The sequence below is a fragment of the Delphinapterus leucas genome, chromosome 12 (assembly GCF_059928025.1).
Source record: "Delphinapterus leucas isolate spDelLeu-1000000601 "Yukka" chromosome 12, BTC_Dleu_Yukka2, whole genome shotgun sequence".
Classification (NCBI taxonomy): Eukaryota; Metazoa; Chordata; class Mammalia; order Artiodactyla; family Monodontidae; genus Delphinapterus; species Delphinapterus leucas.
The window spans coordinates 96,312,775-96,339,937 of record NC_143140.1 but is presented as its reverse complement, the minus strand read 5'-3'; the positions used below and the strand labels follow the sequence as shown (position 1 = coordinate 96,339,937).

Sequence of the window (27,163 nt, the reverse complement as noted above, 5' to 3'; positions counted from 1 at the left end):
CCTGACTTCCGACTGTATCTCAAAGCTACAGTAAACAAAACAGTACTGTCACAAAAACAGACACAAAGATCAACAGAACAGAATAGAGAGCCCAGAAAAAAATCCATGCATAAGTGGTCATCAAAGGAGCCAAGGATATACCATGGGGAAAGGACAGTCTCTACAAGTGATACTGGGAAAACTGGACAGTCATATACAAAACAATGAAACTGTATCTACACCATACACAAAAATCAACTCAAAATGGATTAAAGACTTGAACATAAGAGCAGAAAAAATAAAACGACTAGAAAAAACCACAGGCAGTAAGCTCCTTGACATCAGTCTTGGCAATCACTTTTTTGGATTTGACACCCAAAGCACGGGCAGCAAAGGCAAAAATAAACAAGTGAGAATACAGCAAACTAAAATGCTTCTGCAGATTAAAAGATATAACCTGCTATGTATAAAAAAAATAAGCTACACAGATATATGGTACAACACAGGGAATAAAGCCAATATTTTATAATAACTATAAAAACTATAAATGGAATATAACCTTTAAAACTGTGAATCATTGTGCTGTATACCTGTAACATATACTATTGTACATCAACTATACCGAAAAAAAAGGAAAAAAAGCTTCTGCACGGCAAAGGAAACCATCAACAAAATGAAAAGGTAACCTACTGAATGGGAGAAATCATTTGCAAATCATGTATCTGGCAAGGGGTTAATATTCAAAATATATAAATAACTCATACAACTCAACAGCAAAAAAACAAAACAATCTGATTAAAAAATGGGCAGAAGATCTGAACAGACATTTTTCCAAAGAACACACACAGATGGCCAACAGGGACATGAAAAGGTGCTCAACATCACTAATCATCAGGGAAATGCAAATCAAAACCACAATGAGATACTACCTCATAACTGTTAGAATGGCCATCATCAAAAAGCAAGAAATGACAAATGTTGGAGAGGGTGTGGAGAAAAGGGAACCTTTATGCACCATTGGTGGGAACGTAAATTGGTGCAGCCACTCTGAAAAACAGCATGGAGGCTCTTAAAAGTTAAAAATAGAACTACTATATGATCCAGTGATTCCACTTCTGGGTATTTATCAGAAAAAAATAAAAATACTATCTCGAGGAGATCTGCACCCCTATGTTCACGGCAGCACTATTTACAACAGCCAAGACACGCAAACAACCTAAGTGTAAGTGTCCACCGATGAGTGCAATGGATAAAGAAACTGTTACACACACACACATACATACACACACACAATGGAATATTATTCAGCCGTAAAAAAAGAATGAAATCTCGTCATTTGTGACAACATGGATTGAGGGCATGACGCTAAGTGAAATAAATCAGAGGAAGACAAATGACATACGATTTCACTTCTATGTGGAATCTTAAAACAAAACAAAACAAAAACAAAAACAAACTGATAGACACAAAGAACAGATTGGTGGTTGCCAGAGGCGGGGCAGGAGGTGGGCCAAATGGGTCAAGGGGTTCAGAAGGTAAAAATTTCCAGTTACAAAATAAATAAGTCATGGGGAACGTTCCTGTAAAACAACCAAATGTAAAGAAGGCTGGCAAGTGTGCCACCCGTTTGGTCAGGCGGGCCACCCTTAGAGGTGTGACAGTCAGTACCTGCAAGTCTGCAAGCTCCATGGTGGTCTTTCCTTCGAGGCACAGGGCCTGTGCAATGAAGGCATGTAGATCCTCCAGACAGAGGGTGTCCACCTGCGTGGGAGATAGAGCCAGCGTCAGCCCCAGGAAAACCAGCTCGGACCAAATATAGCCATGGGACACCATGCATGTGCACATACACACATACACTCGTACACACACACACACACACATACACACACAGAGGCAGCAGAAGAGACGCCAGTGGAGGTGAGCAGGGTCTTTTCTCCCACCACCCACAGTCCCTGGTGTGAAAATCTCCACAACACCTAGGGCCAAGCTGGACTGGGGAGCCTGTTACTCACTAGCAAGGCAGAACGCTCCAGAGCGCCTGCGGAAAGCCTGAGCTATGACCAAGTCTAAGTCTTGGAGCAACACAGGTCATCAAGTTTTGACACATATTTCCAGAACTGACAATTCAGGGGTTTGCAGACGGAGAGCACCCACAGCTGGCCTGAGCCAGAGTGATCAGAGCTGGGATAAACACCCACTCTTGCCAGCCCCAGACATCAACTGTGTCCTCAGATCCCAGTTTAAAGGAAACCAGGATTCCCCAGATATGAGTCCCCTCCCATCCTTTGTGGAATCAAAGAGTCTAACCAAAGTGTGAGTGAGAAGCAAGGAGAGACAGAGATATGGAGAAAGAGACGGACCCTGGAAAGGAGGAGGGAATGGAGATCAAAGACGGCACCAGGCCCGGCCATCGGCAACACCTCTGCACCCTCCTCACAGGGTCACAAGGCTCTGCCACCAAATGCCACACTGGTCCCGTCACTATCCATTTCCATGTTTACTCCAAAATAGTTGTTGCCTTTGTATAAATGACAGCTGTAATTATTTCAGGGAAAAACCATGAAATCTACAAACGTGCAGCACTCGTGACCAAGAAAAAAGATCCCAATCCACAGAAGCAAGACCAAGCAGAAAGTATTTTTTTTAAACCCATAAACCCTCACCTCTCTCTGCTCAGACAGGTTTGTTGGCATACAGTTAGTTCTGCTTCTTGCCATTAGCATCTTTTGCAGAAGGCTGATTTTAAAAGACACTACCTATGAGAAAGGAATAACTCTTTCATGTCCTATTTTTTTCAGTTAACCTATTTCATACTCTGCCACCACCTTTGTAATTAACAAATCTATAACATATCAGAGGAGGCAAGTCTTAGTAATACCAATTTTTTAGAATTTTGCATAATGGATATTATTATTATAAAGTATTTGCTCCAGTATAGATTATAAAAAATATGTAAAGTTTCTATGATGCAAACTTACACTCCCAGGAAAGCTTCTCAGATAAGCCTCTGATAAAAAATGCTGCTCACTTGTAGGTACGAATCCAAGTGAACAAAAGAGAGGGTTTTGTTTCTCTACAGGTTCTGTACTCTGAACAGGATGTAGTTAACCCGTATGGCATATCAAAACATCTAATATAAGCTTAACTATATAAAAGTACAGTATTTTTTAAAAATTACCTTTTTAGTCTTATTAATCCTGAGAGAAGTTATCCCCGTGAATAATAACACAGTACAGTACCTTTTGATCTGAGGGACAACGCTGATGTGTCAATTTGTTTTCTAGTTTTAAAAAGTTCCAATTTGAATGTGTCCTTGCAAGTCAAACCAACACTGAGTCTATCTCATGCTGACTTACTTACACTAAAGAGATGTTCACTGAAAGGGCAGTTACTAGTGTAAAGAAGGTATAAGTAGAAGTTTTCCTGATGCTTGTCTTGCTTCAGGGTTATATAAATATGAGATGTAAAGTGACTGTTCTGTGATTTGGAATTTTTTTCCTGTTGGAAGTGGATGTTCATAACTAACGATCACTTGCACAGCTGACAAGAAAGCAGAGCTGTATCGGGTGACTGTGAATGGGTTCAAGGACCTATCTCTACTGCTGGAAAAGAATAATGCAAAACGTAGTCCTAGGAGCGCTAACACATGGCATCACTATCCGTATGTTCACAAGGAGTACTGAGAAGAAAAGCACTGATCTTTCTGAAGGAGAAAACTCAGCTATTGGTCATCTACCACTTCCCAATTCCCTCTATGGGTCCACCTCAGCCACCTGTAGATTCATAAACAATGGACAGAAAATATTAACTGACAATATATGCATGTACATTTAGTAAAAATATAAAAAGAAATATATTTTTACATTTAAATACTAAATAACCCTGCCATCATTTATTGATTTACACTTTGCTGAGTCTGGTGCAAATAAAGGAAAATTCTACTCAAAACTAAAGTTGATACTGGTGCATGTGAAACCAATAAAGAAGCAATAAAATCTCTAAGGGTGATTTAACTATATATACCACGTTTGTACAAAATGCAAAATACAGGACTAGCTATAAAATGACAGAGGACTTTTAGAAAGGAAAAATCAGTATATGAGTCCCCTGAAATGTAATTCTACCATAAGTTTCTTAAAGACAATGAATTCAGGTTTGAAAAATAGAAACATAATTTTCTATTCCAGACGAATGAAAACTTGATAGTTACGGCAAAGCAGACGCAGACCTATCACCTACAGAGACCAGAGGAGGGGACAGCTGCTGGGGATCAGGAAAGCTGGTGAGAAGGTCTACATGGCTAAAGAAACAGACACTTGATGGCAAAGGACTTGTGCAAACAGTTCAGCTGGGGAAGGGAAGTAGGAGATGGAAGGTATTTAAGCCCTTCTTTTGTTGAGGCGTCCCAACGTTATCATGCACGTGGAAACTAATAAAAGGCGAATGTTTTCAGTGGCCCTTGTAAGCTCCCTGCATAAACTAACAAACCGCACGAACGAGGAGCTGGTGGCGCCTCCCCACGCGTGGCTGTGGCCTTCTCCACCCCGTGCGTGGCCCAGCTCCGCGGGTGGGGGTGGCTGACAGCGACAACCACCCTGGTGGGCTTTTCTCTGGGCACCTGTGCAGGACACTTCTCGCCTTCTACAGAATGCCTGGCCAGTAGCCTCACGAAGAAGGTGTGATCCCGTTCGCAGGTTGAAAAGCGAACGTTTGTTAGATGACTTAGGAAAGTTGAAGTAGTCTCCCTTGGTAGCTCTGTGCTTCTGGGAAGAGCTGTGACTCTAGCCAGGTCAGCCGGACTGCAGTGCTGGACCTTCTCACCATTACGTGAAACCCCACCAACAGGAACCACCACCCACACAGGGACACAGGAACACTCCAGAGCCCAAAAAGCTCAGCAAGCGTGAGCAAAGTGCAACCGGGCTCCTGCACGGGTCAGACGCCTCAAGTCTCCATCACACTCAGGTGCAGCCCACCTCTAGTCCGGCAGCAGACGGGGCTTCTCAAATGTACGCCCTCACTTGAGTCCGAGCATTTCGAAGGACTGGAGTTTATGGAACAGACACTGGGCAGAGATGGTGCAGGGGACCGACCCACGGCTACATCCCAGAGCACCACACCCCACGAAAGGCGAGGGCCAGGAGTGAGGGGTGCCAGCAGCAGCTTCGACAGGAAAGGAGGTTACCTGCACAAAGAGGTAGATCAGGAGGCAGCACAACGCTTGAAAGGGGCTCTCAACCACCTGCAGCTCTTCTCGCGAGGAGGAAAGGTCAAAACAGGCCAGGAGTGTGTCCAAGCGCTGGGCCTGTAGTCCTGCCTCTTGGCTCAGCCACAGTAGCTTCAAACTAGGCGTTCCCCCTAGTTAGAGGAAAGTCCATTTACCGTTATTCTTTGCAGTAGCAGGTTATAATACACGTCTGCAGAAATACAATAAAGGAATAAAGGGCACTAACTTCTTCCCTTCCCGATACCCTTGGGCTTTAAAGTATAAAGCAACTGGAAATAAACATGAACAGAACTTCCTGGTTTAAACAAGCAGAAACCCTAAAAGGTCAGCATATATGTATTTCACTGAAACCAGTCTTCTTTTTTTAAATGGCTACATTGTGGGGGAAGAGGGCTTTTTCCTACCCGTGTTGCTCGCTGTACTGTCTTGGGGCGTGAGACACAGCACAGCTGCGATGGGGTGCTTGGTGGAAACACCACCTATTTGCTGTTAGTTTGCTGTTATTTCCCCAGACTAGTGGTTTTCAAACTTCATTGTGCAAAAGAACCAGCTGCCAAAATTGTAAAAAATACATTTCCTGGAGTCTGTATGCAGAAATTCTGCTTTGCTAGGTAAAGTACCTGGGAGTCTGCACTGAACAAACTAGAGACTGGGATAAGCAGGGCACCTGTGAGCCCCAAGCTTTGGAAAGCACATCCCTAGAACTATTAAACAGAAATTCCTAAAATATTAAAATTCTACTAAATTTGTGTTTTATTCCTACATTTCATATATATGTTTAAACTATTAAAATCAAAGAAAAGAAAAACTTCTCACTCATTTACCCAAGTCACCATCAATGGCAGCATGAGTCTGGAGGAAGACACAGCAGCCCTGCTCCTTCTGCCCAGAGGGGCCAGGCCTGGGCTGGGCCAGGTCGTGCCAAGAGCAGCAGCTGTGACTTTCTGTAGGTCCTGTGGCTGTAAGGCATCCTCAAGTGCAAGGACGGCTGGACCTAACCATCCCACAGCTTCACTAAGAAAACAAAACTCACTAACCAAATGGTATCAGAATTAAGTGACTCAAAAAAGGAAGTTCTTCCCCTTTCCTGTTTATGCTTCTCACAATGTCATTCAATATTCTCAGGTGTGTATTTCCCACCATCAGAAGTGAAACAGCCCAGCAAAAGTCACTTGCATTTCTGATATGGCTGAAGTGTTCCCTCCTCCTCAAAATACTTTTTCATTATTTATTAAATCATCTTTTCCCTTGGAAGAAAGAAAATGAAGGTAATTTTGTTTTGGCAAAAACAAAAAAAAACAATGGCACTAGTCTTTAAGGTAGAAATATTATTCCAAGAGAATCACAGGGTCAGCTATTCCTTCTTAGAAACACGCTTTTCCGGAAAACAATCATCTTGCAGGGGTCTGCAAATAGCAGCCTGTGGGCAAAATCCAGCTCATTGTCTGTTTTTGTACAACCCATAAACTATTAATGACTTTCACATTTTTTAAATAGTTGAAAATAGCAAAGTAAAAATATTTCACAATATGAGAAAATTGTGTAACTCTGCCAGAAAAGATCAAGGGTAGCCCTTACACTTTACCCAGAGTTCCATGGGCAGCTGAGATGTTCCAAAGAACAATCCAGAGATCTAAGCAGGTGATCTGCTCTGTAGGTCACCAACTACAATACACTGCCTCTGAAACACATCAGTTTCAAAAACCAAATTCTGTCACTTGGCAAAGGTTTTTGCCTGAATCCGTGGACAGACAGGAAAGTCTCAAGGCTTTTCGGAGCAACCGAGCCCTTGGAGGGGCACGCAGACGGACAAGGAAAGTGGTCATTTCTGTGAATGACAACTTGGAAGACTGTCTGAGATGCCTGGGAGGACCCACCCCAGGGTGGAGGCTGCTGGATGCCCCACTGGTAACAAAGCAATGGTCCGGAGTGTGCTTTTACAGCTATAAATGCACGAGTGAATGAATACACTCCTACACTCTAAGCCATGGCATTTCTGTGTGCTTTCTATACGGAAATAATGTAATCGTTGGGTTTTAGAGTTATCCTATGATTATTTTCCTTGTATATTCCTAGGGTAAGAAACCATAAAACTGGTTTGTGTGCACTCTGAGAACGAGAGAGGTGACACTTCCAGAAATTAACCTGCATACACTGTGTCTCAAGTTTACTTATGAAGGTTTTAATTCATAAGTCTGATTTAAATGAATATTTATTTAGCATTCTGTTTGAAAGAGCACCCCTGGCCAAAAAAAGACAAAATAAAAAACGCTGACTACTCACATGCAAACTGAATCTTTATTCTGGTTGGATAAACTTCAGTAGCTTATTTACAATAAGTAAAAAAATTCATTCAGATATAAACAGACTAGAATGAGTTGACATCTCAATATATTAAACTCTAAACTTCCATGGATGAGCTAACTTCATGCTTGCAAAATGACAGTGTTATACTGCTTCTACCTAATACATTCAAAATACAGTGAATTAGGTATAAAAAGCAGTCAGTGCAAAATTCAACCACTGGCTTGTGACTCATACGTGTATTTGTAACATTTAGTTGACAAAGCTTCCAATTATCTTTACAAATGGAAGAAAAACACGACTGAGGTTTTAAATCCATTTATTCTAATCCACAACATCAGGGAGGTGACTTCAGAGGCTGGGGCCCTGACAGCATCTCCTCACGAGGAGCACATGCTCTCACCCACAGAGCAGGTTGGTGACCTCCAGTTACCACCCACAGAAACCTCCAAGATGTGACAACACTTTTTTCACCTGTATTAACAAGTGTCAAGATGGAAACCTTCAACAGTACATGTTAAGAGGAGCTGAAACAAGAAAACTTCACTATAGTTGTTTACCAAATGATGGAAGGAGTCAAATATAGCCCCTTCTTGTCATAAAATATACCACTCCACCTCATTTCATTTTATAAAATAGTCTTCTAAGATGATCTGCAAGATTCTAGTGAGTCAAACATCTTTACATAGCCAAGAAATACTAAGTTTACTCACTGATTCTTGAACAACACTTTAAAAAAATCATTCTATTGGGTTGGCCAAAAAGTGCCCTCAGTTTTTAAGTAAAAATGAAAGACACATTATTCATTTTCACCAAGAACTTTATTGAACAATGTATTCACCCTTTTGTTCCACTACCTTCTGCCATCTTTCGGGCAACTTCATAATTCCATCTTCCCCAAACTTTTTATCTTTTTGAGCAAAGAACTGTTCCAGGTGCCTTTTACCAGTCTTCCAGGGAATGGAAATTTTTTCCATTAAGAGAATTTTGTAAAGACCAAAATAAATGGAAATCCAAAGGTGCAATGTCTGGTGAATACAGAGGATGAATCAGAACTTCCCAGCCAAGCTGTAACAGTTTTTGCCTGGTCATCAAAGAAACACGCGGCCTTGCGTTATCCTGATGAAAGATTATGCATTTTCTGTTGACTAATTCTGGATGCTTTTCGTCGAGGGCTGCTTTCAGTTGGTTTAATTGGGAACAGTACTGGTTGGAATTAATCGTTTGGTTTTCCGGAAGGAGCTCATAATAGAGGACTTCCTTCCAATCCCACCATATACACAACATCACCTTCTTTGGTTGAAGACTGGCATTTGGTATGGTTGGTGGTGGTTCATTTTGCTTGCCCCACGATCTCTTCCGTTCCACATTATTGTACAGTAACCACTTTTCATCACCTGTCACAATCTGTTCTAAAAACGGAACGTTTTCATTACATTTCAGTAGAGAATTACATGTGGAAATACGGTCAAGAAGGTTTTTTTCGCTTAACTTATGTGGAACCCAAACATCCACATAACCAGCTGGTGCAAATCATTTTCAGCTCTTGACTTGGATATTTTGAGCATGTCGGCTGTCTCCTGCATGGAATAACGTTGATTGTTCTCAGTTAATGTCTCGATTTTATCGCTACCAACTTCAACTGGTTTACCCGACCATGGAGCATCATCCAGTGAGAAATCTCCAGCATGAAACTTCGCAAACCACTTTTGACACATTCGATCAGTCACAGCACCTTTTCCATACACTGCACAAATCTTTTTTTGCATTTCGGTTACATTTTTACCTATCTTGAAATAATAAAGCAAAATAAGCCAAAAATGTTGCTTTTTTTCTTCCATCTTCAATGTTAAAATGGCTACACAAAAATTCACCAATTTTGGTAAGTCTTTTATTAAACGCATGCTGATATGACAGCTGTCACATACAATCTAACAAAACTGTTTTGAATGAAGTTAAAGATAACTAAGTGCTACTAGAGCCACCTTACGGAAAAAACGAATGAACTTTTGGCCACCCCAACAGACACACAAATTACCAATTAGATACGTGCAATCAGCTTTCCTAGGTTTGTAAAATAAGGATATGCTTATTATGACTAAAAAATGGCTCTGTGAAGAAAAAAGAAATCATCTACACTTTGTCTAAAGAAGAATCTCCAGTTCTAGAGCTAGAAAGCTATTTCAAATGCTTCCCTGTTATGTGGTCCAAGACACCACAAAATGCAGAACATCCGTAAGTGAAGTGTGATGAATGAACAAACACACATGGACGTAAGGATCCTGTAAGGGTCGTCTGGGGAAAGGAAGCGAAATTTCAAGGTACACCCTTCTTGTGTTACCAGGAACATCATCTTTCGTGACATATTGTAAGATAAGTGGAATGTAATATCTATACAATTATAAACGTAATATAGCTAGTACATCTGGGTGTGTGTATATGTACACACACATAAAGATGGGGATGTGGATAGAATATATGCATGTAAATGAGCTCCATGAATAAAATATACCAGTAATGAAATTAATTTTTCTGCTCCCTGGCTGGTCATTTATAATTCTTTCCCCCTTTTAATTCTTACCTAATTTTTAGGTAATCTTTATAATTTTTCTGCTCCCCTTCTGTCTCCTTTCTACTTTGTTAAAAAACATCTGATTTATTTTTTATTTCCACCATTTAAGAAAGCAAGTGTTAAATCATGTGTGCTGTTAGAGGAAAAAGTCTTTTTTTCTACATTGGCCACTACATGGGGAGACTCACTGAAAATGTAACATCCATGATACCAACCTAATGGCACCATCTCAGGAGAACAAGAAGGATCAGACACGGTCTCCCCTAAAGCAACAGCTCTAGCAGCGCCACTGGCCTGGCTGGAAAGGATGGCTTTAATCAGGCAGCAAGGACACCTTGCACCTGTGCACAAGGGGCCTGCCAAGGTGAGGATCAAGCAGCAGGAGTCCACTGGTTTTACTCCCACATGTCAGGGTGAGGATGGAAAACACCTGAGACAGGAATTGGCTAGTCCATTTTCCAATTTAGTCTAAAACCACTTGGCATTTTTCCTCATGGATATAGAAAGCTATTTATATAAAAATCTTGTCATCTTGTATCACTATTAACATAAGCATGAACAGAGTAATTCATCTAAACCACCTGCAACAAAAGTTCAAGATCCCATTTCCAGTTTCCTAGTGATGGCAGACGTGCCATCCCCAGCTCCTTCTGGAAGCAGAGTCCCAACTGCAGTCTGGGTGTGCCACACGCACAAACCTGTGGTTCACAAGACCCAGAAGCAGTCTCTCTGATAAATGAATGACTTCTAGAGCTTATTAAAACCTTATATGGAGTGGTTTCTAAAATTAACTCATAATAATGAATAACCAAATATTCTCTATAATTCAAATGAGGAAGAGAACTATCATAATCACTTTCCACATTATTTCTGGAAAGATCCTATAAAATGAAAATTACATATATAGCAGAACATTTCTGGGAAACGGTTTTGGCTATCCTTTAAAAATACTTCTTGCTGTAAAACCAAATGTCAGTTCATCTTAATTTGTTTTTGTGATAAGCACCTTTTTAGGTCTGAGTATATCACTCACCAACTGAGAGAGTAAGGAAATATTCCTTCAACTTCTCTCCCTATACAATTCCACTTATAAGCAAAATGTTTTGCAGTGTTCAAGCCTTATTTGGTAAATTATAGGCTTGAGTGATAGAAAATAATAGTGACTTAAGAGAATTTAATACATACAAAAACGGAATATAAAAGTTTTAGAAAAGTATTTGTTTTCCAAAACACTAACGAGGGCCACTAAAATAAACCCTAAACCCCTCTTCTTCAGCTGTCTGTATGTAAAACACTATCTCCTACAAACATGCTTGACCTTTTTCAGATACTAAGAACTCACAGGAAGGAAGGATTTACTTCAACTAATTTTTAGGAGAACTTTGTTTTTTCCTCCTCTCCCATTATGTGTTTTAAGATACCTCCCTTGAAAAAACTTTTTTTCCAGTTAAAATAACTTTTCTTCGCCTCCCCTCCCCAGTTCCTCAAGCCCACTTTCAGTGGTGGGAACAAGATGAGAACTGACTCAAACAGAGTAGCAAGAACCCAGCCTTGTTAGTTGGGTGGGTTTCACTGAGTGACGGCCAGGCGTCAGGTCCTGGGGCCCAACCCATGACGACCTTTCTTCCCCCCCTCCACCCCCCGCCCCGCATGCACCTTGAGCAGTGGGAGGGGAACGAGGCAGGACGATTCGGCAGACTGGCCCCGGGAAAATCGGTATAACGCCCTTTCCTCAGGTGTTTTAGAACTTTATTAGATACATTGCTCTGGGACCCACGGTAGAAATGAAAATTAGTACGTGTACAGTTCTGGAAAAGTATGTTTCCACAGAGATCAGTACTGGACTTGCATCACATCAACAAATCAATGATTTATTTCAATCAGGGCTGTCTGTACCTGGAATGCTCATCTGCAGAGGCCTGACGAGGTCCGGCTGCCTCAGTGGGTTCCCAGAGTACACAAACCACTCCTTGACAGTGGGGCAGGCGCTGGCACCACCTGAGTAAAGACAGCTGCATCAGTGGACATGCGTGAGTGCCAATTCATCACCAGGCTAACACTGCACCAGACCCACATTGGCCAGGACCAACTCCACGCTGGTGAGCACAGTGAGTTCTCACATCCAAGGTCACTGAGAGGCCTTGGGCTTCCAGCAGTGGGCCCCCTACCCTCTGATCTGACGGCCATCCGTTCATTCCAACAAGAATGATAACCTTGTGGGGGGGATGGCAGGATCACCTGGGTAAGTGATTACCAGGCAGAGAGGCAGCCACAGAGATGACTCCTGCAGCATTCTGCCTTCCTTCCTTCCCACCCTCCCACCATTCCAGAAAACATTTACAGAGAACTGGAGGAATAGGACACCCTTTCTGTTCTTAAATTCACTACTTTACGTGACTATCAAGACTACTGTTATGTCAGACAATTCAGAAAGCTGATAGAAATAATCTAGAATTAAAGGCCTTTCTGTCTGTTGCTGGATTATTAATTGCTACAGAAGTTCAGGTGGCTTCCATTCTTGTACCATCCTCAGCAAAGCGGAGGTGGCGGAAGCCTGTCCTACTCAGCGTTCTCACTCAGCCTCTCCAAGCCATCAGCGTCTGGCTCCCCTGCGGCCTCCAGACCCTGTCCCCCCCAGGGCCCTCACCACACCAGCCCTGGCCTGGGGCCCACAAGGGGAACTCTTGGCCTTCCCCCTTCACGCCGGCACTGCCCTGGTGAAAGCAGGCTCCTCTTCAGTCTCATCCCCTTTCAAGCCATTCTCCATGTCAATGGGGCTTTTGGGGTTTTGCTTTTTTAAAAATGAAAATCTGACCAGGTCGGTCACTCTTTCTAATTAAGATCCCCCAATAGCTACCCAGGGACCAGAAGAAAGTGTGGACCTCGGAGCCCAGCAATCGCCCAGGGCCCCTGAGTTGCTCTGGGGGTAGTGACCGGTTCCCGGGCGGCTGACGCTGCGGGACCCTGGAGAATCACAGCTCCGGCTCACGTGCCGTGCTCCACTCAGCTGCAGCCCCCCAGATCCCCAGGCTCACCTTGTCTTTTCTTACCTCTGCATTTGGACCGCACTCTCTTCTCTGCCCGCCCCCCCCACCCACCCCGCAGAGGCCCACTTCCCTTGACGGGCACTTGGTGAACTCCCCCCTTCCCTTTCCCTCACTCTCAGTTAGGCATCAGTCCCTCTAGTGTGGGGCCAGCGCCTGCCCCTGCACCCCCCAGCACCCCATGCCTCCCTCCCCTAGTTCTCTGGCCAGAGTCCCACATATGCCTGCATATTTCCCACGGCTGCCCACCCTAACTGTGAGTTCCCCAGAGCAAGAACTGTGTCTTCTTCATATAAAACAAGGCCCAGAGCAAATATTCATTAACTGTTAAGTTTAATGAGCAAATTCATCTCAGTCTAAATTTCACACATACCAAAAAATTTTTAAAAAGAAAGAAAATATGAGAAGTATTCTTGATGTTGTTAAAAACAAAACAATCCACTTTCTATATAATCCTCTTGGCCTAGGTTTCCATTACATTAAAAAACAGCCAGGGCTTCCCTGGTGGCGCAGTGGTTGAGAGTCCGCCTGCCGATGCAGGGGACACGGGTTTGTGCCCCGGTCTGGGAGGATCCCACATGCCGCGGAGCAGCTGGGCCCGTGAGCCATGGCCGCTGAGCCTGCGCGTCCGGAGCCTGTGCTCCGCAACGGGAGAGGCCACAGCAGTGAGAGGCCCGCGTACTGCAAAAAAACCCCAAAAAACAGCCAACTGAGTGAATACTGTCCTACTCATCCCAAGAGACAAACCTTAGGAGGTTTAGTAACTCACACTCAACGGCTGCCATTGATGAACCTAGCCTGCCCATTGACTCCTGGGGAATCACTGAAACATTCACAAAACCGCACTTCACACCACGTGCAAGTGACCATCTTTCATCTAAAACTGTTCACAGCACAGAGGTTCAGAGTTGACACCTCAAAGTTTTAATTCTAAATAACACACAAAGAAAGTAAAGATAGGTTCACATTGGGCACTGGTATCCTTTATTTAAAAACACCTGATAGGGGCTTCCCTGGTGGTGCAGTGGTTAAGACTCCGCCTGCCAATGCTAGCGGACACGGGTTGGAGCCCTGGTTCAGGAAGATCCCACATGTCGCGGAGCAACTAAGCCCGTGTGCCACAACTACTGAGCCCGCGTGCCACAACTACCGAAGCCCGCGCGCCTAGAGCCCGTGCTCCGCAACAAGAGAAGCCACCACAATGAGAAGCCTGCGCACTGCAATAAAGAGCAGGCCCCCGCTCGCCGCAACTAGAGAAAGCCCGTGCGCAGCAACGAAGGCCCAACGCAGCCAAAAAATAAATTAATAAAAATTAAAGAAATAAAATAAAATAAAAACACCTGACAGACCTTCTGTTATTTCCTTTCTTGTTAAGACCCAGGGAAGTCATCTTTTGGACAAATATTCCAAGAGAAATGCCACACAGCATCAGTCGTTCAGCTGCAATCCAGGAGGAAACAGCTGCCCATCGAGAGAGCCCAATAGGAGCTGTGAGCTCACCTCTGCGTCAGGCCCGGCAGAGAAACAGGCCCAAGGCCAGCACCAACAGCAAGATCTCTCTTCCCTCAAAATTTAGACCACCACTGATGCCCAATCCCCTCTTTCCTCATTATTTAGACCAGCACTGACAACAAATTCCCTCTTTTCTCCATAATTTAGACCATTGAGGGTTAAGTGAATATTAATTACAAAGTATTTCTTAATTAACAAAAGAAGGGAAGCTTTTGCTTTTACAATAAAATGGTTAACTGACATCTGATGAGTTTAACTGACTAGGTCTCAGCACAACAAACTATGTTCCTTAAAATGCAGTACTTACAGCTATCTACTTACAGAGCCTTGAATAGGAAACTCTTAATTTTCAAATAAAATTAACTAGCCAGAGGATAAAAGTTCAATCAGAACTGCTGATCTGAAGTTTCATTCCCTAAACAACATTTTATAAATTGTGGGGAAGGATACAGGAAAAGAGGGATAAAAACAAGCATCTTCTCCGAAGTGGAGGGCAGGTGTCTGCAGGTTCTTCTGCGTCCTGCCCTCACCTGGTGAGCTGCCTGGTGACAGAGACCCTCGATACGCCTTTGTTTCCTCCTTCTGCCAGAAGAGGGTAAAAAGGCAGTGCAGAGCAGCTAGAAAATGCTATCAACATGGCAGAGTAAGTCTGTAGTCTGGATAAGGTCTCTGTCCAGACCTAAACATTCATTTGGAAGCATTTTCACTGTTAATTCAGACTATGCCTACCACAGACACAGTTACAGCTCCCCACTCCTTCTAAAAGCCACAGCCGGATGCAAAGTGTTACCTGAAATCTTCTTAAAATAAAAATAAATGCATTTTGTTTGAAAATCCTATAGTTTAGCACATTCTCTGGGGTACCACGTAATTTCAGAGGTTTTAATCTGGTATGCACTTTGAAACAACAGCAGAAATGTTTGCAATAATTTGGTTTGTCTGAATTAAAATAATCTTCTTAAATACCTACACATCAAGAAAAAGAGAAGAGGAAATTGAGTTTGGTAATTCCTAAAAGAAAAGGTTGATTTTCTCATTTGAACTTTCAATTTGCTAGGCTCTGAGTTCAAAAGAGCAAAGTAAAAACTCAAGTAAAATTTCTTTGCTAGTTTTACTCTCTATTCACGCTATAACACTTTATACGGAAAACAGAAAAGTAGCATAATCAAACTTGTTCTTCTGCTATTCCCAAAGGACAGACACATTATACTGCTTTATAAAAGCTTCTAGTATAACTAAGACATTTTCCCCTGGGAGCAAAACTGTGGAACTGTCTACATGCCCAACCGCTCTCCCATAAAAACTCTTGATTATGCCAACACACACTGCCAGCAGTGCCCACTCCTCTCACACAACCTGGAGGGTCTGTGAGCACTGGGAGGGGAAAGAGAACGAGCAGAAGCAACATCAACTTTAACCGCTCAAGTACTGTACTTTCAAGTTTGATAACAATCCTCCAGGCTTTAAAAAGTATACATATGTCCTTATGATCCTGTAATATTTTTTATATTGCTGGTTTAATCTGTAATTATGTGCGGCTTTAGTCCTTAAAAATATAGAAAAACTCCCCATTCTTTTTTGTATACATTTGAAAAAAAAAGTCACCTTTTAGGTCAACCTCTAGGACTTGGATGAGCTGATGGCCTGTAGGCGCTTTGTAAAGGTGCCACACGGATGACATGACTCCCTAACCGCCCATCACAAGACTATCATTCTCCTGCAACTCCCATGGATTCCCAGATGTGTCTGCTAAGTGAAAACGAGGAGAGAATGACAAGGAAAAAGGACAGTTAACCTTAACTGTTAAAGACTGCCATAGGCGTGGGCTCTTCTCCAGAGCTGCAAACCAGTGAGACAAGAGGAGGAGAGCAGAACAGAATCTGCCTTCTTGCATCTTTCTGAGTTCCTTCTATTTCCTAAAATATATCAAGTTTTATGGTGATTTAACCTAATCTTATCATTAGGGAGACTAAAAAATGGAGACAGAGTTAAAATCAGCGGTAAGAATGGGTATGAAGCCAAGGATGGGCTGAGGTCTGAGTTGATTTCAGGGCTTCTCCCTACTTTTGGCCATGATGCCATTGAGCTGTCTAAATACCATATATTCAACTATATAAAATACATGTAAGAGTGACAGCGACCAACCACTCCCTAAAGAGGCATCCTCCAACATTCCAGATGAACTGGAGTATCCAACAGATCCATTATCCAAATCTTGCCCATAACTAGGAACTCTGAAGTATGAAGCCATCAATTCGGTGCTGTGCTTTGGCTCAGACCTCCAGCGTCCACAGCTGTGCACCTGCAGGAGCCCTAGTGCTGAGAGTCGATGACCGTGGAGTTAAAGGCAACTTTGATTCTAAACCTCACTCCAAACGAGTGGGCTCCTGCCTGCCAGTCAGACGGGGCTTAGAGACAGCTGCTTACCTAGTTGGGATTTGAGAGACCATCGCTCTCCCTCCCATGTCTGAAATTCAACCATTAGGGTAATCCTTTTCTAAGGAATGCCTTGCTAAATGCAAGTACTCCTGAAAAGGTAACTTTTTTTTTTTTTTTTTTTTTTGCGGTACGCGGGCCTCTCACTGCTGTGGCCCCTCCCGTTGCGGAGCACAGGCTCCGGACGCGCAGGCTCAGCGGCCATAGCTCACGGGCCCAGCCGCTCCACGGCATGTGGGATCCTCCCAGACTGGGGCACAAACCCGCGTCCCCTGCATCAGCAGGCGGACTCTCAACCACTGCACCACCAGGGAAGCCCAAAGGTAACATTTTAAACACACACTCAACACACATAATATCGGTCACCTAACTCACCTGAGAAATCTGCCAGGTGTGGCAAAATGCCCCCTGAACAGTCCCTGCTCTCTCAGCCTAGTGGGGAGGAGGGCCACCGGACAACACGCATGTGAACAGGGCGCAAGTACGAACTGTAATAAGCTTAAGAATGAAAAGCACAAAGCTTCTTCAGAGGAAATCAATTTTGATGATGGCATAAGGGAGGAATCTGGGGGAGTTGGTTTTCAAGGGCATGAGGGACAAAGAGAACTGGTCAGAAGGATGGGTCATTTGTAAACATGTGGATGGACCTAGAGTCTGTCATACAGAGTGAGGTAAGTCAGAAAGAGAAAAATATCACAGATTAACGCATATATGTGGAATCTAGAAAAACGGTACAGATGAACCTATTTCCAGGGCAGGAATAGAGACGGAGACATAGAGAATGGACATGTGCACACAGGGGTGGAAGGGGAGGGTGGGACGAATTGGGAGATTAGGACTGACATATATGCACTACCATGTGTAAAAGAGATAGCTAGTGGGAACCTGCTGTATAGCACAGGGAGCTCAGCTCAGTGCTCTGTGATGACCTAGATGGGTGGGATGGGGGGTGGGAGGGAGGTCCAAGAGGGCGGGGATATATGTATATGTATAGCTCATTCACTTCGTTGTACAGCAGAAACCAACACAACATTGTAAAGCAATTACACTCCAATAAAAAATTAAAAAAAAGGATGGTCTGAGCCAGAAAAATAAATTTTGTATTTTTCAACATGGATTTGGTTTTTAAAGCAATGCAAGTGAATGAAATCACCTGTGGATAAAGGGGGCAAACCCAGCTTTGATGGCCTCCCACCAACAGAGCCACTGAGAACAGGAGCCAGGCCAGCAACCTGAGGCTTCCAGCAGGAATTTGACGGTCCAGGAGGAGCTTCAGGACGGAGAAGAGAAAGGCCCTGATGGAGAGAGGAGGGAGAGAGGGACACTTCTCCAAAAAAGCTGAGGTTGGAGTGGTGAAATGTTACCCAAACGCAGCAAAAACAAACCAGGAAGTAGAAGATGAAGAAACAGAACATCAGACCAGGAAGTGCAACATCTCTTAGCAGTTCCAATAAAGGAAAACGGACATATGGATGGGAGAAAAATGTATAAACATGCAGGATAAAACTCTCCAAGGGGAAAACAGTCACAAAAAAGGAACAAGAACCACACTAGCACTCAATGCCGTCAGCACCCGGAACACTAGAGGAGGGTGGGGTTGGCTGAGACAGGGCAGTTGTGCTGACGACTCTCCCGTCTTCAACAACTCTAGAAGCCACCGCATTCTCGAGTGGACACTTTTTACCCTGAGGCACCGTGCAGACAGCAACCTAGGGCGGGAGAGCCTGGCAGAACAAGCCACTCTCTGAGAGGACGAGGCTGTCGTGACAGCAGGGGCTGCAGGCAGAACCAGGAGCTGGTGCCGTGCAGAGAGGGCTCCAGAAGTCTGCAAAGGAGCATGCTCGAGGTCCTGGTGGGTCCAGGGCAAAGCTCAGTGAGGCCAGACAAGACAACCATGGGGAACCCTGCTGCCCGACCCAGGGGCCCCTGCGGCCAGTGTGCAGAGACGTTGTCAAACACCGGCACTAGGGTGACAGCCCAGGAAGGCCCAGCCTCAGGAGCAGGGCCACTCTACCTCCTGAAATTCCCTATAAGGCAAGCCCTGAAAGGATTAGGTAAATGAACTGCCCGACAGGACAGAAATCAAGACCCTTCACAGATCCAAAATCTTCTAGAATACAATAAAAAATACTGGACATCAGAATAAGCAGAAATATGTGGACCCATTATAAGGAGGAAAAGTCAATAAACAGACACAGGCCCAGCAATGACAGGGATGACGGAATTAGTAGACAAGGACTTGAAAACAGCTACTGTGAACAAGTTTAAGGATTTAAAGGAAAACATGAAGACAGGGAAGAAAGAAATGGAAGATTGTTTTAAAAAACTGAAAAACACAATATCTGAAATGACAATTTCACCAGATGGGTTACCAGCAGATTAGACACTGCAGAGGAAAGACACTGGAAATGCGAAAATGACAACAAGAGTGGCCCAAATTGAATCACAGAGAGAAGAGGCATAAAAACAAGCCTTGGTGCCTGAGGGACACTGTGAGGTGTGAACCAGGCACGTAACTGAAGGCCCAGAGTGATACGTGAGAGAGAGACAGAAAAAGTTGAGCACCGTTTCATGAAATGTTGTTTTCTAAGTCAATAGGGAATAGAAATGGACCCAAAGAGCTCAAGAGTTGCAAGCAGAATAAACAGAGAGGAAACGACTCCAAAGCTCAGCTTAAACAGTGGCTGAAAACCAGCAATCAAGAAGAAACCCTAAGGACAGCCAGAGAAACACACACTTACAACCTGTGGACACAACAGTCAGAAGGACCATCGTCAACTCATGAGAAACACAAGCCAGAGACAACAGAATGACACCCTGAAAGTGCCCAACAAAAACACCTAAAATTCTACATCCAGCAGAATTATATTTCTGAAATAAAGAGCAGCAGAGGGCTTCCCTGGTGGTGCAGTGGTTGAGAGTCCGCCTGCCGATGCAGGGGACACGGGTTCGTGCCCCGGTCCGGGAGGATCCCACATGGCGCAGAGCGGCTGGGCCCGTGAGCCATGGCCACTGAGCCTGCGCGTCCGGAGCTGTGCTCCGCAACGGGAGAGGCCACAACAGTGAGAAGCCTGCGTACCAAAAAAAAAAAAAAAAGAGCAGCAGAAATGGTGCACACAGAAGACCTCATCTCACCTATTAACTCCTTTAAAAGACAAATGACTGGGATTTCCCTGGTGGCACAGCGGATAAGAGTCTGCCTGCCAATGCAGGGGACACAGGTTCAATCCCTGGTCTGGGAAGATCCCACATGCCGAGGAGCAACTAAGCCCGTGCGCCGCGACTGCTCAGCCTGCGCTCTAGAGCCTGCGAGCCACAACTACTGAGCTTGTAAGCCACAACTACTGAGCCCATGTGCCACAACTGCTGAAGCCCGCACGGCCTAGAGCCCGTGCTCCACAACAAAAGAAGCCACCGCGATGCAATAAGAAGCCCGCACACTGCAACAAAGAGTAGCCCCAGCTCGCCACAACTACAGAAAGCCTGCACGCAGCAACAAAGACGAACGCAGCAAAAAAAATAAATTATTCTTAAAAAAAAAAAAAAAAAAAAAAGACAACTGACTGTTCAAAGGAAGGGTTGGAAAACTTGGCTCATAGGCCAAATCTGGCTTGCTTGCTTTTATACAGTCTGAAAGCTAATGATGCTTTTCATATTGTTTTAAATGCTTGGAAAATTATCAAAAGAAGAATTTTCCATGACACAGACCAATGACATAAAATTCAAATTTTGTGACATGGGAAAACTAGATAAAGCTTCACTGGCACAGCCACACCCTTCTGGATGTAGGTCCATGGCACTTGGCTCAGCAGGGCTCAGCAGTTGTTACAGACTGTGGGGCCCTCAAAGCCTAAAATATTTATTATCATCTGGTCCTTCACAAAAAAGTTTGCCAAGCCATGGTTTAAAATAAAAATAAGAATCGTGTGTTATGGGATTTAAAACATATGCATAATCTCAAAAGGTTACCTACTATGTTTCCACTTATGTGACATTCTCAAAATGACCAAAATGTTGAGTTGGAGGACAGACTAGTGGTCACCAGGGGACAGGGACAGAGGGCAGGGTACAAAAGGGCAGCATGAGAGAGTTCCCCTGTGGTGATGGACCATTCCTGTACCTTGACATGGGATAAAACTGCATAGAACTATACACATACCAAATGAATGGGTGGACAAAATGCTGAAAAGTGAATAATGTCTATGATCTAGTTAATAGTACTGTACCAATGTCAAATTCCTGGCTTTGATATTGTACTTTATTATATAAGATGTCATCTTTGGGGAAGCTGGGTAAAGGGTACATGAAACCCTATGAGCTATTTTTTGCAACTCCCTTGAGTATATAATCATTTTAAAAGTTTTAAAAATATACAGAATAGCAGGGAGAATGCAAGTACACTGTTGTAAGGTTTTTACAATACACATTACGTGATATGATACGGAAGTCAAATTGTGACACATTAAAGACATATATTATAAACCTTATAAAAACTGCTAAAAAAACAAGCAAACAAAAACAGGTAAATCTAATAATCCAAGTCCAATAATAAGCCAATATAAAACAAAATACTAAAAATTACTCAATTGATCCAAAAGAAGTCAGAAAAGGAGAAAATAAGGGAAGAAAGAACAGAGCAAAGAGCAAAATGAAGACTTAAACCCATGAAGACATTACATGTACTGTCAATAAGTACATTAAGTGTAAATGGCCTAAACAGTCTAATTAAAAGACAGAGATTGAAAGACTGTATATGCTGCTTAAAAGAGACATACTTTCAATATAAAGAAATAGTTTAAAAGTAAAAGGACAGAAAGAAGATACACCATAATCATAAGAAAAGTGGGGTGTGTATACTAGTGGGGTGTGTATACTAGTATCAGACAAAGCCAGCTTTGTCTGATACCATTCACTAATAACAGAACCTCAGAAACATCTGAAGTAAAAACTAACAGAACTGAAGGGAATAAATAAAAACATCCACAACAGTATCTGGAGATTTCAACACTCTTTTCTTAAAAACTATGAACAAGCTGACAGAAAGTCGGTGGAAGACTCTCATAGCCCTCTTCGCAATACTGGCATTTTATAGAACACCACGCTCAACTGTAGAAAAGACATCTCTTTTAGGTGCATGGGCAATAGTAAGCCAAGCCAAGCAAACAGCATAGAATACGCTTTATTATATTCATTATAAATAAACCTGCAACAGCAGCTTTTTACGTTTACATCCTAACAATGTAGACTTCATGTAGAAAGCCAAAAAGTTGAGAAAGAAAAAAGGAGAGTGAAGGTCAGTTGTGAAGATAAGTTCAATCTGAGTAATTTTCCTGTTATTGTGGTTATCTAATAAAGTGATCTCTGTGGCTGTCAATAAATTGCATTAACAAAGTAGGAAATTTAAGTTATGAAGTTTATATATTTTAACCTCATTTAACAAAATACTCTAAAAATAATACATGAAATTTTTTCATGATGAAGATATCTTTTCTTTAATCATCGGAGTCAATGTGCCATCATTCATGTTAAGAAAGAGTATATGGGCAGAGAACCACATAAGAAAAATAGAAAAATTATTTCAATAATATTTGGTTTCAAAGTTTACATAGGTTCTTCTGTTTCTGTCTTCAAATCAGCTTAAACATCTTTCTCATGTCCTCCTTAGGCCACATCAGTGTCTGAACTCTCACAGCACCTATGGGAGAAGGCAGCACATGCTGGGTGGTGCTGGGAATCTAATAAAATCTGGGTACAAAGGACCTGTCACTCCTTCTGCCCAAAAAAAGAATAATCACAACACTTCAATCTGATGATTCTATCACCACCTTTAGATTATGTAAATGTTTCCTTTCTGGAATAATATTAATAGTAATGTTGGTAGGTTTGGAGATAATGGAGTTTAGGCAAATGGGCCACAGACATCCTTTCACCAGGACTTTTCTGCTTCAATCCTTGCCCTGATAGTAGTGTGCCAGACTCTGTTTCTCATCCCAGCACCATCCGATCAGACCATGGTGTTCCAGCAGCCTGCCTCAGGTCAGCAAGGCCTTGCACGGAGGTAACTGCATGCATTAAGCATCACTAGTCTGTGCTACAGAGCGCTCTCCGACACTCCCAATTTCCCCAGACTGTTCCTAACAGAGGGTTACAGGGTCTGATTAATTTTATTCCTGGTGTTAAAGGTCCTCTCAATTTTACTGGCCTAGCCATGGACAGTCCTCTCCTTATCCTCTTGTTCCTACTGTGAAACTGAAATACAGATGGAAAAACATAAACTTAATTACAAAAACTCCAAAGGAAAATTTTGTTTATATTTTAAAATATATGATTATATACAATCATTTTACGAAACTCACATTTTGAGGGAGAGTAACTAGACGCTGTCTTCTAATAATAAACACACCCTACACTCCTACAGGAGGAAAGGGTTTTCACATTTTTTAAAAAGGACGAATCCTTTTAAGGCATAAAAATACAACATTTTAGGGACTTCCCTGGTGGTCCAGTGGCTAAGACTCTGTACTTCCAATGCAGGGGGCGTGGGTTCGATCGCTGGTTGGGGAAATAAGATCCCATATGCTGTGCGGCGGAAAAAAAAAAAACCTCGACATTTTACAGAAACAATGCACTTCTCTTTTAATGAATACTGGTCAAATGCTTGCTAATTAGATATAGACGTCCCAAGGCATTTACCCTTTATTCTGCACAGATGCGAGTGGCATTCTACATTACAGATTTCACAGAGAAATAAACCCCGAGTCCTGAAAGAATGCACTCTACTTTGTCTGGTCAGTTCTCAGAATTCAGGTCCACGAGCACAGTCACTGCGAGACCATGACTCACCTTCGCTATCCCCCAGCAAGAGGGAGTACACCCGCTGCCGCACTGGGCGGTAGACGAAGGCCTGGCTGGGCAGAGCTTGGTCCATCGCATCCTCCAGACTGTTGCTGCATTCGACCTCCCCGCTGCTCATGACGTTGTACACCAAGTAGCTCTCTGCCTGGACGTGATGTGCTCTGGCGACCTGCCGGAAATTTAAATGCAACTGGTTTCTCGCTGAAAACAAAACAGTGACCTTTAATAGGAAATCCAACGCCTCTGAGGGCTCAGAAATAGAGTAACTGTCACTCGAACTCATGACGTCAAGCTGGCCTCTGTGCCTCCTTTCCTTTGGGCTTCTGGCTCAAAGCTTTCTATTACTCCTCTTGCTCCTCCTCCAATTTCCAATCACCTACCAGACTTGTCGTACTTCCTCCTGCCGTCATTCATCATCCTGTCCACCTGACGGAGAGGTGCTACCCAGGGCTCCAGCCGCCCCCACCAGTGTCTCCTCTCTCCAAGCCACCCTTCATCCCAGCGATACTCTGCCTTCCTGGAAACAGAGGCCCAGTCAATGCCTCCTCAAAGCATCTGGCCGGCTACCACAGATTCTTCAGCCTGAGACTCAAGGGAGGCCCCGCGGAGGCCTCCATCTCCTTTCCCACGTACACCATTGCCCTTCGTGGACTCTCTGGGGCCCAATCTCCACAGTTCTGCAAGAATCCTCCCTGTGCTCTGGAAAACTGACCTCTTTCAGCCCTTCCCAACCAGCCACTTCCCAGTCTCTGCTCCTCTGAGGGTCCCCTAAAGCGTCATCTCTCCATAACCCTGTCATCCTCTTTGAGCAGGAACTCACCTACCCCTGGCCTGATGGGCTCAAACTCACATTTACCCTACACTGGTTACCTGGCCTTACCTCTCCTATTAAACCATAAACTCCCTGGGATTAGAAACTGCATCACGTTCATTCAACTGTTCAGGGATTTTTTATTGAGCAGCAACTATGCACTGGGCACTCATTTCTTTCTACTTCGAATGCAGCACAGTGGCAGCACATGGTAGGTGATGAGATGTATGATTTAAATGGATACCACTTTCTCATTCAATGAGTAGCTAAGATCAGACGGCCTATAATATCCTCCATACAGGTTTCATGTTCCTGCAAAAACATTCTTATTACTGCAGGAATAAATTCATCTAGATTACTCTTCAGAATTTAAATCCAGCCTACCACTAATGGCCCTTAAAATGTTCTGCCAATAACCTGGAACACCAAAACCTCTGTGTGTCAGTGTCCCGTTGTTATTCATACACGTGAAGCAGCTCAGTCACGCCCATTCATTATTGTAGACTTGAGTCCTAATCCCTTTAACTCCTCACTTCCTTCATATGTAAAACAGGTTTAACAAAGGTGCTGACCTCACAGAACTATCCTGAGGATTAAATGTGTTAATATACAAGGCTGGCACATAGTGCATGGCCAATAGGTGGTAAGTACTGGTCTCAGGCTGGACATACTCGAGTGTCTATCTCATGGCTAAAATTTCTTTAAATCAGGATGGCAGACAAACTAGCAACTTTAAGGTCAGCAAGGATTCCAAAAGAGTTATTACTTGATGCTCTAACCAATCAAAGATCATTAGAAGTAGCCTATTTCTCTATAACACCCCTTTTGATACAGAATCTATCAGAAACAATATGGTTAGATATTTCATGATCCTTTTAAGGCAGAATACCTTCTAATTTATTCTCCTATTCCCTCTTCCATTTCTTACTCTTTTTTTATTTCAGAAGAGTTAGTATTTTGACAAAGTTATGTATATAGCTATAATAAATTATATTCACTCTACTAAGAAATCTTCAATTTTGGCAACTCTACAGAATTTGAGATGTAACATTCTTTTCTGGGTATACACAGGGTTTTCAGAGAAGTTCTCTACAAGCGTAATATTAATTCATTAATTAGCTCATCACCTCAGTATCTTTTTATCTCTGCCCTTAACTGTAGATATTATATAGCATTCCACACTTGGAAAAACTTTAACATATGCACCTAACCTGAATATTCTAAAGCAAGAATTCAGTTTATCCAACAGTGTGTAACTCTGGAGGAAACAGCAGTGGTTGTGGGTATGTACTCAGGTAATTGCTGCATTCAGCAACTTTGCACCTAAGGATTTCCAGGGTGACTATGTGTGGTCAAAATGCACACAATTGAATTTTGGTTACCTATTGACAGGGCTGGAAGACTCCATTGCAAAAAATTTTTTAAGGAAAAATTAAGGGAAACTTAAGAAACTTCAAAATTGTTTTCAAAGGTATCACTAAGCTCAGTAAATGCGAGTGTCACTGGAACAGCAGACTATCTGCCCTTACCCTCCCCCCGCAAGCGGCAGACAGGCCTACCAGATTCTGCCGGCCTCTTCCCATCCCAGGCTTCTGCCAAACTTCCTGAAAGAGCAACCCCATCCCCAGCTCCTGCCTTTTTTGCCTCCAAATTGCTCCCCAAATCCCTGTAATTTGAACTCCCCCAGGCCCCTGGGAGACCACAGCTCTCTGAGGCCACCCAACCCTCCTATGTGCCAATAGCCATTCTCTGCCGTGTACCCAATGTTTCAAAAAACAAAGAACTGATCTCACCACACCTCTGCTTGATAGCCAATGCCTCCTTAAAGAGTGTAAGAACTAAATCCTGAACTCTTTCAGCACACACGTGCTACCCTTGGCAGTCAGACCCAACCTGTCCGCACTCCCCTTGCAGGAGACTGGGTGAGATGGCCAGGACGCCCATGAGCACAGCGGAAGCCCAGGTGGGTATGGGGTGGGTGTGGCGGATGAGCCAGGGAGCGTGACGAGGAGCCCAGACGGGACAGGTGCAAGGTGTACACAGACGGGAGACCGGAGCGGAAGTCAGGGACTGGCAGGGGCCAGAGCAAAGGAGAGTGAGCAGAGAGGGACTGGAATGGCGCTGTGGATGTGGCAGGTGATCGCTCAGTCAGAGTCCTGGGCTGGCTGAGACGCAGACACCGCCGCCTCTCGAATGAAGACTCAGAGCAGGGGGGTTCCCTTACACACTCCTCCACTCTCCTGCTTCTACACTACCGACCACGACTGTGTCACCTCTCTAAGCGCCAATGAACTTCTAGACCAGCAGGGAAGGCAGTGGTGATCTTGGAAAGCGTCAAAGGCTTGGGTTCAACGCCGGGGTCTGCCAAGCGCTAGTCGTGTGACTACTGCAGACCATGTCACTTTCACACCTATGTCCTCACC

General features: G+C 43.5%; 1 protein-coding gene across 10 annotated transcripts in view; it reads right to left on the bottom strand.

Moving 5' to 3' along the window:
* Positions 1-27,163, bottom strand: part of FAM120B (family with sequence similarity 120 member B) — an 82,418-nt gene that overhangs the window by 40,715 nt on the left and 14,540 nt on the right. For 7 of the 10 annotated variants that reach the window (XM_022561493.3, XM_089922272.1, XM_022561526.3 and 4 more), the window contains 4 exons: positions 23,918-24,098; positions 11,979-12,080; positions 5,165-5,337; positions 1,648-1,740 (listed from right to left, as the gene is read on the bottom strand). In XM_022561493.3, coding sequence (XP_022417201.1) covers positions 1,648-1,740; positions 5,165-5,337; positions 11,979-12,080; positions 23,918-24,098 — 549 coding nt within the window. Of the gene's footprint in view, positions 1-1,647; positions 1,741-5,164; positions 5,338-6,030; positions 9,301-11,978; positions 12,081-23,917; positions 24,099-27,163 lie in introns of those variants that run through there. The other 3 variants (XR_016395287.1, XM_089922273.1, XM_089922274.1) reach the window with 3 other exon arrangements.